Below are 11,194 nucleotides of genomic sequence, written 5' to 3' on the forward strand. Positions count from 1 at the left end.
TTATAAATGATCAGAGGTAACAGTTTTTTCATAACGGATTTTTAAAATATCCGTTATCTATGCAAAAAGGGCGCACATAGATAACGGTTTTTTTAAATATCCGTTATCTATGAGGCGTTATGTATGAACGAATTTGGCGTAGTGAGCTGAGTCCATAAATCACTTGTAATGATCATAGAGTTCAATAGATCTGAGTAGTAAAGAGGCAGTCAACGCAAGCAAGAAGCGGCAGTGGATATTTATTTGTTCCAGTAGTTTTATGAATCCCAACAGTGGACACATCAATCAGTCATATTGAGACCAGAAAACACATGACAAAAGATGGTACTCCCCACCATTATTCATCATTCAATTTCATCATGCCTAATTCAACACCCCATCTATCTTTTCTGGGCCAGCACAAGATTTATCATCATCATCATCATTAATCTTAGTTCAACACTCATGCCCTACCTTTGCAATTTGCTCCATTTTGACTCCTCCGAACTACTGTTGATGCCCGTACCCTCACAGGGCGTTTACTTTGAAGAATTAACCTTGATAGATAAAAATAATAAGGCTAAACCCTTATTTACTTTATTGGATTAAAACTTTGGGATATCCCAATGCCCTTGATTATTTTTATCATTTAAACTAGTTTTGCTTGATTCTTATCCCATCAAAAGGATGGAATTAGAATAATCCTACTCTTGAAGATAAGAATATTCAATCCTCATTTTATCAATCATGCAAAGTAAACGGCTCCTTCAAGGGACTAAACCATCCTCAAGTACTTGACGTTACCATCACAAACACAACTTCCTCTACTCGATTTCCATCAATCACTCTCTGAAGAAATGAGACCATATCGATCCGTTTCTTGAAGGGACAGTGGTAAACCATAATTATATGGAACGATCTGATCCGTCCATCCCACCCCCATGCATGAGATGAGAAGTTTGTACTGAATAGGCAATGTCACAGCCACGTCGCCGATCCCTTTGAGCTCGCGTCCAAGAAATAGACCAACAGTTTTATCCTTTCCAACCTTCATGTATTAATGGAAAAACAAACTTAATTTGTCAAACATTTTTCTTTTTTTATTTAAATTATTTTTTTTGCATCACCGCACATTTGGACATGAAAATGTATATCCATATCACTTCTTCAAACGTGATATTGCTGTAAGCATTAATGGATATATTTATCAAATTAATTAATGTTGAGGGAAAATTAAGTTCGGAAAGCAAAACATAGCAAATGTCAACTAATTACAAATCTATGAAAGAAAGTACATGAATTTGAGCCCCTTGCTTATCCCTAATTTTGGGGATATGCAGCATGGACTACTGGGATTGCAGGCTAAATTATGTACAAAGGATTAAGAAACATTAAAAAAAAAAATTAAAAAAAAAACCATTAAAATGTTGAATATAATTTACTTTATTTCTAAATTAAACGGTCTCTCTAATCTTGGTTTTTCTGTTCAAGGCTTGGTGATTTGAGTCTATTCACCAATATGTCTAATGCTTCTCTCATCCACCATTGCTGGCAAGCCTTTCTTGCTTCACTGACACTCATCTGCACACGAATTAAAATCAATCAACACTTTTTATTTATTCATTCTTTTAGGGAAAAAAATGTATTGTCATCTAATTATTTTTCATTTTTGAACTTATTTTAAAATATTTTGACTTGACTTTCAAGGCGTTTCCAAATTAATAAGTAGCCAATCTTTTTTGACAAAAGTGGGTCTTTGTATAATTATTTACAAAAGGGGTTGTTTTTTGACTTTTTAAGAATTAAGTCGTGTCAAATTTGGACAACAACGAAAGTTGGTGTATTAAAACGTAAAATCCTAACTTCGCGTCAAATATGGATTTTTGGCAAAGTTTGTGTATTTTCACGCAATTATCCCTATAAAATTTCAATGTCTCATAAATAGTCTCCATCGAGAATAAAAGAAGAAATAAATAAATAGAATATGATTTATTGAAAAAAGAAAAATGTAATGAAAATTACCCATTCCCTGGTGCGTGCAGTATGTTCAGGCCAGAGATCGAGCTGTTGTGTGACAAGCAACGGAAACATGAAACCTTGGTGGTACAGTTCACGGCTCTTGCTCTTGAATACCCACCTTCCCAATTCACACTACAACAAATTATACTAACTCAAATATTCCAATTATTAATATTCAATCAACTACGTACTTTGTGTCACACTTTCAATTTTATGTGTTTTCTTATATTTTTTTTCTTCAATTTCAACTTTGTATGCTTTAATTTAATTTTGTGATTATTAACTAGGGTTTATTCCATCAATCTAAGGTATATAATTATTTTTTATCATTTAATTCAAAATCACGGTATATAATTTTTAAAAATTTATTTTTTGAAATAAATATTAAATATAATTCATAGTATTATAATAAATTTTATTTTTATAAAAAAATATTTTTAAAATAATAGATATAAGCATGAGATATAATGGTATACATAAAATTGTGGGACACTGGATCTCATCTCGTATGTACCTCCACTTTTCCGACAACTCCGGCTTCTTCCAGTGACTCGCGACAAGCAGCTTCTTCAACGGACTCGTCACTCTCCCAACCTCCCTGCTTTTTTGTTTCAATTTCTTAATTACATTAAATATATGCCAAGAAGGAAAAAAAGAACTATTCTTAACTTAATTCTATTAGTTACGTACATTGACAAATTAATTTCTTAAATGAAGTTTTGTGCATGCTTCCTTTCAAATATGAAGTTGAATACTAATTAATTAATATCAATATATATATAATATAAATAGCTTTTATTCAAAAAAGAAGAAAAAAAAAACCCAACAATCCTTAAAACTTAAAAGCTAGCACAAGTAAAGTAGAGCAGACTGAGGGACGAGTCAGTCGAGTCTCATCAAAACTTCTTCAGATAATATCTATAATTACATATGTTTATGTATTTATGTAGTTTGTTGTAGAATAAATATATACATAAATTTGTTTAAAAATGAAAAGGTGACATGTATCTCTCACCTTTGGAAACATCATTGCTTCAGTCTTCTTAGAACTGATTACAAGAACTTCCAACTCATCTTCTGAACTACCATTCATCTTCTCACACTTGTATCGATACGGAATGCATCTGCACAACATTCACTATCAAACTACGTCCCAATAAATTTTAATTTCGAAACATGAAAAAATAGTATCAAATTTGAAGTTAAAAAGTAAGAAAAATATAATGTGTAGATGGAGGATACCCAACGACGAGTCGATGATGTTGATTGTTGTACCTCTGCAAATTCCTCCCAGTGCGAGCAGCCATACATAACATCATGTATGATTAATATGGATTCCACTTAATTAGTGTATTTATATGAGATAGAAGAAACGACAAGCGCAAATAAATGAAGAAAAGGATTTTATTGGAGGGCTCCCCTCCCCAGTGAAGGCTATATATATAGAGAGAGAGAGAGAAAAAGATGTAAAAGTTTGAAATGAAGATAAGAGAGAAGCAAAAAAAGGTGGGCGCTGCGGGGTGTGTCGTGTGTATATACAGACGCGTCACGACTTGTTTCAGACTTCAAAGGTTGATCTAAGTCCAACCCCTGCTCAGTTTCTTTGATGTTTCTCCCAACAACCCTGTTTTCATTTTTCCCAATTAATATAAATATGTATTACTGTTTCTGTCGTTGATGCCACATGAAAGTATATAGTACTACTATATTTTAATGAATCAAGTGTTGCAGTTTTACTTCATCTCTGTGGCACATAAATGAGATGCAGATTGTGCCCTTCTTATAGTAATATATATTAATTAAATGAAGTGTTACAGTTTTACTTAGAATAATTTATTTTAAAATGATAGTTCAAACTAGTGGCTATTATAAATTTAAGATAAAAAAATATTAATTAATTAATGAGTATATATTATTAATGTTTATTCTAAAATGTTTGAATTATTTTGACATTGACAACCAATTATTATAACAACTTATGTAGTTAGTTATTTAGATATAATATTATAAAAGAATTTGGGTAATTAACGGGTATTACTATATATGTTTGAGATGTAAACACACTGTAAATCATTTTTTATATCGGTTAAGCTCTAACCTCATTACTCGATTAACTAATTGATATATTTTAGAAAACTTTACAAATTGAAGATTATAAATAAATTAGAATTTGACGGGATTGGATGGTTAAGCTCTAACCTCATTATTGAAGATTATAAATAAATAAAAATACTCAATCATGTATTTTATCAATCATGCGAAGTAAATGCCCTTTAATTCTTACATTACAAAAATCAAATTTCTTGAGGTAGATAACTAGTTATTGTAATAATTTATATTAAATTAGTTATTTATTTATTTTATAAATTTAAATGAGTTTCGATATTTAGCGAGTATTACTATATGAGTTTGTGACATAATAGTACTATAATCATGTTTAAAACGAATCTAAACATTAATAGACTAGCCTAAGCGAACTTTTCTTTTCTTTATAATCTTTTGTCATTTATTCTATTTATGATTAATGTTTATTGAAAAATGTTCGGGTTGCTATTACGACAGATATTCAGTTATTGCAACAATTGTATTCGTAAATTCAAACGGTGTTTGAGATTAGTATGAGTAATAAATTGATTTTTAATTATATTTGAGATGGATACATATACATAGACGGGTATAGATGTTAAAATGAGTAAAAAATTAATTTTTAATTATATTTGAGATGGATACATATACATAGACGGGTATAGATGTTAAAATGAGTAAAAAATTAATTTTTAATTATATTTGAGATGGATACATATACATAGATTTTAGACGGATATACACAGATATTAGACGGGTATTAGGTATAGATGGTTTAACAAAATCATATCCAAATATAAAATTACTTTCATAATTTTTATTAATAAATTATAACTTTAAAACATATCTCATCGAAATTCGACATGTTAAAGACTAGTGAAATTAGTTTACATTGAATTCCATCATACACGTCACACTTATAATAGTGTGCTCTTCTTAAAATAACATAACATTTCTGCATGCCAATAACGGTTGATACCATATATTGTCCACTCACTATATATTTGTCATGTTCTTGTTTGAAGCAGTGTGAAACAAAATATGTTTGTTTATTGAATACTAGTACTATTATTGATCTAATTTATAGTTGGACGTCTATTTTATTCAGAATAAATTTTGAGGTTCTGAAAAAAATTAAACAAAACGCAGAATTTTGTAAAATGTAAATCTCACATACGTACAACTCATTCAAGAAAAAGTTTGTCATCATATTCCGTTGATCGAAAAATTAAAATTTATCACTCTATTCTCTATATGTATTCTGATGATCTTTTGTACAAAATCATGGTGCATATGAATGAATTGATGTGTGCCTTAATTGAGACATTTTTTTGAGATATTTTATAGACTTAAAACTAGTAACTGCACTTTAGTGTGGGTGTAAATGAGTCCAGTCGAGCTGAATACTAACAAGCTCGAGCTTGAATCGTTTAAATATTTGAATGTTCGAACTCGATTCGAACTTCAGTTAATTATGTTGATCGAGCTTGACTCGTCACCCAATTATCGAGCTCGAGTTTTGTTCAAGCTCGACTCGTTAGATGTTCGTATACATGATGTTCGAGCTCGAACTCGTTAAAAAATTAGGATTTTTTTTAATTAATATGTTACTCGAGCTCAAACTCAACTCGTTTAAGGTTTGTGCACTAACTCAATTGAAGATTCTATTGAAATTTCGTGAACATGCTCGCAAACATGTTCGCGAAAATCGAATCCGAACATGTTCGCGAGCTCAACGAGCCGAGTGCAGTAAGGCTCAAGCCCAGCTTGATAAAATTATCGAGCTCGAAATTAGGTGATCACTATTTTTTTATAGCAACAATAATTGCAACTAATCAGTGTAATTGTAACACGAAACAGCAAGCAGAGTATCGTATTCATAGGGACTATCACAACGAACTACTCTAAATAATCCTAATGCAAACTCTAGTAATATTCAGGCAAACTCAAATAAGAATGAAGAAGTTTTAATTAAAACTAACTTGCAAACAAAAGCAATAAAAATCAACTAGATAACTCAAATATAAAAGACTCTGACCCTAGGGATGTACTGTTGTTAATCAAATACATGTATTCAACCTATTGATTCAATTACCAATTTAATCCAGCCCTGATGAAAGATCACAAAACTATTTATAAGCTTCACTAACGAACACCTATGAATGTAGATTAATTAATCCCTTCTCGCATTCAAGACTCTAAAGAATAAATTAACTCCAAATAGCACACAAAGAATAGCTTCCTATAGCTTCACCTATCGCATTCAAGACTTAAGGTTAACACTATATCATGCATTCTTGAATCGACTGAACAATTATCGCATTCAAGACTCAAACTGAACAGCTAGACATGTAAACTATTGGCCAGATAATTCACAAGAAAACAAGCACCAGGAATCATGAATCACAAGCTGGAGGGCAAATTGATATCAATAAATCAAGCACACATGTTTAATCAACTATGTACAAACCCTAGGTTCAGATAAATGAACTAGCCAGACATAGCAAAAGAAATCATAAACATAATTGAAAAGAACATAATTGGAAAAACTGAATTATATAAAACCCGGAATGAAAGTTGAATGACAGCTGAAATCTTGTAGGAAAAATAAAGCTAATGTATGGAAGCAATAAAATTCTAAGTCTAAAAATAAAAAGAAGAAGAAAAGAAGTAAAGAGAGCTAAAGAGATGTGTCTATTAGGTCAGGAAAATGACCACATGAGATAAATACAGTGTAGAACTCCAAAATACTGATAAAATCGAAAATTCGGAAATTCCCGTCGGGTACTATTCACTGCTGCGCGCGACTTTCTTGTTTTGGCCATATCTTCCTCGTCCGAACTCGAATTTGCGAACCGTTTGCGCCTATGAACTCGTATCGAAACGATCTAAAACTTTCATTAAGACCAATAATCCAAATTCGAACTCCATATGTCTTTAAAAATCATCAAAATACGAGCAAGTATCATATTTCACAAGATAAAACAATTTAAGCATAAAATAATCATCAAACACTCAATTTCCTATAAAATTAACATCATATGAACATTAAAAACCATGAAAACGTGAGTGTTATCAACTCCCCCAAACTTAAGCCATTGTTCGTTCTCAAATAATGAGAAGAACAAAATCAATAACACAAATGGATAAGAACTCTAGTTCATCGATGCCTCCGAAAGATAAAGAATGATAGAATTCTCAAATCCTCAATAATCAAGCACAAAATTCACCAATAAACACAACCTCAACATTCCAAAACAATTGAATCTCGCAAGTATGTGTATCACTCAACTCTTAATTTGATGGAACAAGACGTGTATACTCTCCATCGAAATTCAATACAATGTAGATCACTTACCATAAGCTTGTCAATCGTCTATAATCTCCATCGCTAAAAGTGTGCCAGGACTAAGATCAAATAGGTCTTTTTATTAGGTTATAATGTAGGGACATTGGTTAAGGTAGAGAAAATATAGGCTAAGTGACTCAAAAATATATCAAGAACACTAACACCTTATAACTTCACTAATCAAGCATGGAATAAATTCCATCTTCCACCCAACTATATCATCATAAACAACATAACTCAAGGGATTTAATCATCACAAAATAAAACTAGTACTCTTTTATGCTCTCCATTTATTTCCAACAAAGTTGATTCTCTAACAAATTTTTCAATAAACACTCGATTTCACACTTTTTTCTCTTTCTTTTTCTTCTCTTTTTTTTTTCCTTTTTTTTTCTTTCACAATTTATTTTTTCACTTTTCTTTTCACAACTTTTCTAAAGCTTATAAGAGTAAATAGTAACACAATATCATCCCTTCTTTTTTCACCACACAGAGATCCCCATATACTACATCACCCCCTATCATCCGGCTGAAGAATAAAAGCTAATTAGGCTCAATGTGGATAACAAATGATAAATTTTTTCATTAAGGACAGTGTTTGGAAAAAAATATGGCTAACAAAAGATGGCCTAAAATCATTTCCTAATCATGGGCACAACAGCAACCTCAACACAGAAACCATGGCAAGTTCTAGAAGTTCACTACGTGCATGACAACACTCAAAACAAAGAACAAACTGTATATGATAAAAGTTATAGCTCAAAATCTCACAGATTTATTCAACGTCCAAAAGTCAAGGTCAAAATCACTCCAGAATTATACAAATTAGTTTCAGTTATGCTCAAATCATCAAAGAAAATCAAATTCCAATTTTTTTTCACAGAAATCATCATTGGTGATGAGGACTAAAATACTTATCAGCGCTGTGCTTAGCAATACAAGAACATCTTACTTGATTAATATTATTGTTATTATTATTCTTATTGAACGAAGCCAACCAGTGCAGGTTTAATTGAACACCTTAGATAATAAAGGGACTTGGCAGCGCAGACTACCCAAGTTACTTGGCAGCACAGACTCGCCCGCGCAGCTCAAGGGAGCTACTCAACACGGGCAACGAAGGACAGCGCAAATGGGTCAAATCAAGACTAAAGTGTATTAAGACATTAAAGGGCCTAAATCCAATTATTAGAGTTCATGGGCCTAAGGCCTTTAGAGCTCACCCTCACATCTATAAATAGAAGGTTTAGCATTAGCATTAGGAGAGGATGATTTATTTATAAGCAACACTTGTAAAATGTAATTATCTCGAAGTATAGTGGAAGAACTCGAAGATCTCCCGTGGACGTAGGTCTTAATGACCGAACCACGTAAATCCTGTCTCGATTATTGCTTTTTAGATTAGGCGTTGATTTCATGCTTCATCAATTGGCATCTCACCAGAAATCTAATGAAGCAATAATCATATCAAAAAAAAAAAAAAAAAACAATCACACACCACCAACCAAGCAAGATAAAACAATAAAGCCAACAAAATAAAAAAAGTGATACACATATCTACTCTCACTTCCCTCCCCCAAACTTATTACAGAACATAAGTTCGAAAATAAGTTTGGAGGGATGATGATATGTGTGTCACTACTCACATAAACACATGCTCCATGGTGGTGGTATGAACAAGGCGCACGTTCCTGCATCTTCCAAGCTCAACTGCACTAAAACCCCAAAACGAGAAAACAAAGAAAACAAAGAAACAAAAAGAAACTAAACAAAAGGAAAATAAAATAAAGAAAACGGTTGGTTTACCTCCCAACAAGTCCTTAATTTAACGTCTAGAGCTCGACGATACCTCATAGCCTCAATGAACATCAAACGCAACGGGCGTAGCAGACCGCCCAACACGAATAGAGGTAGAGGACCCATGCGCATCAGCTGCGTGAAAAACGACGCTTCCATTCGGCACATCTATCATAGCTCGCCCCGTAGCTAAGAATGACCGACCATGTATCAATGGTGGATTCGCATCTTCAGGAATGTCAAGGACCAAGAAATCCATAGGGAAGACGAGCTTGTCGACCTTCACAAAAATGTCCTCAAGCTTTTCTCTCGGCTTCACTCTGGACCTGTCCGTCAGTTGAATCTCCATTGATGTCGGCTTGAGATCTCCAATTCCCAACCGCTTGAAAACAGAGATGGGCATCACATTGACACTAGCCCCTAAATCACAAAGAGCCTCGGGAAAGAGCTCTCCTCCAATCTCACACTCAATGGTGAAGCTACCCGGATCTTCTTTCTTCGGTAGTAGCTTCATTGGCAGCTCAGTACAACCATCTCCTGCCGGCGGGATTTTCTCTTCCTCATCACCCGTCTTCTTGGGGTGGACAACTGCCTTCTCCTTCTTGCCATTTAAAACCTTGAGCTTGGCTCCCTTGGTGTCCACCTTTTTACGCGGCTTCATTACACATTGCTCTTCGAACACATCCCTCTTCGAACACATCCCTCTTCATTAGCCTACAGGGGAACGGAGCCTTAGGGATGTATTCCCTAAGTGGAACAGGAGCTTTGTATGGTTCCTTAATCGGAGATTCATACTCCTTGCTCGTCTCCTCACAGCTTGCCAGGAAAAATTCAATCGCCTTCCCCTCTTCTGGAGACAGAGCGTCATCGAAAATCGCATTGCATTGGCCCTTTGGATTGACAGTCGTGTTGCTCGGGAACTGGCCTAGTTTATGCTGCACAACTGCTTGGTTGGCCATCTGACCAACTTGTGTCTCCAACATCTTCAACTGCTTAGACATTGCTGAAACAGTATTACCCAAATTCTCAAAATTCTCCATCCGTGTCTCTATGTTGGATATTTTAATACCCACAGTCATCTTTATACTAGACACCTCCGTCAAAACCTGCTGCATCATCTCCTCAAGTGAGCCCTTCTTCGGCTCATTGATAACTCTTCCACTAAACACAGAAAACCCAGGTGGAGGCTGCAAAACATTGTTGGGATTTGAATAGGAAAAATTTGGATGATTCCTATTGTTGGGATGATACTGCGGATTTCCTCCCTGATGCCCCTGATAGCTTGGCACATTGAATTGATATTGCCTTTGTATATAATTAGCATCCTCAAACTGAGGCACATCAGATAAACTCGGCTGTTGAAGAATTTGAGCAAGCAGTGCTTTTCTTTGCAACTCATACTGCTTTTGGAGAGCTGCATACTTCTCCTTAAAATCATCTCTCTCCTCCTGCACAACTGCAATTCTTCTCGTATAATTTCTGTCATTCGGCCATTGATAACTGTTAGAAGCCATCTCTTCTATCACACGATAAGCTTCATTTGTTTTCCTATGGAGAAGACATCCACCGGCAGTAGCATCCATCATACTTTTCGTTAGACCAGTCAGACCATTATAAAAGTGAATGATCTGCTGATCCTTCGTGAAATCATGTTGTGGACAGTTCCTGAGCAGCTCACGAAATCTTTTCCAGGCATCATGAATGGTCTCATCTCCCAGTTGGGAAAAGTGAGAAATCTCTGCAATGATTTTCTGAGCTTTAGAAGGAGGAAAATATTTCGCCAAGAAAGCTTTACACAAATCCTCCCATCCAGTAATAGCACATCTGTCCAAACTCTTGAACTACTCCTTCGCTCTGTCCCTGAGAGAAAATCCGAACATCTTCATTCTGATTGCATCTGGCGGCACTCCATTCTGCTTAATAGTATCGCAGATATCTAGAAACTGAGTGATGTAAGCATGCGGA

At 34.2% G+C, this 11,194-nt stretch overlaps 1 protein-coding gene and 1 non-coding gene across 6 annotated transcripts; one reads left to right on the forward strand and one right to left on the reverse strand.

Moving 5' to 3' along the window:
- Positions 1-1,233: 1,233 nt before the first annotated feature.
- Positions 1,234-3,610, reverse strand: LOC130996059 (nudix hydrolase 17, mitochondrial). Of its 5 annotated transcripts, none has more exons than XM_057921563.1 (5): positions 3,241-3,610; positions 3,014-3,122; positions 2,513-2,596; positions 2,002-2,130; positions 1,234-1,560 (listed from the first exon to the last, which is right to left on the reverse strand). In XM_057921563.1, exons 1-5 carry the CDS (start codon positions 3,315-3,317, stop codon positions 1,447-1,449), a joined length of 513 nt encoding a protein of 170 aa, XP_057777546.1. In that variant the 5' UTR covers positions 3,318-3,610; the 3' UTR covers positions 1,234-1,446. The 5 variants fall into 5 exon arrangements, with proteins under 5 accessions (XP_057777546.1, XP_057777548.1, XP_057777547.1 ...); XM_057921565.1 differs by having other exon boundaries at positions 2,513-2,599; positions 3,274-3,474; XM_057921564.1 differs by having other exon boundaries at positions 2,513-2,599; positions 3,241-3,472.
- A 7,263-nt stretch (positions 3,611-10,873) lies between these two features.
- On the forward strand, positions 10,874-10,980 carry LOC130996312 (small nucleolar RNA R71). Its single transcript, XR_009092497.1, has one exon. It is a non-coding gene; the product is annotated as a small nucleolar RNA R71 (small nucleolar RNA).
- Positions 10,981-11,194: the final 214 nt, after the last annotated feature.

The sequence above is a fragment of the Salvia miltiorrhiza genome, chromosome 7 (assembly GCF_028751815.1).
Source record: "Salvia miltiorrhiza cultivar Shanhuang (shh) chromosome 7, IMPLAD_Smil_shh, whole genome shotgun sequence".
Lineage (NCBI taxonomy): Eukaryota > Viridiplantae > Streptophyta > Magnoliopsida > Lamiales > Lamiaceae > Salvia > Salvia miltiorrhiza.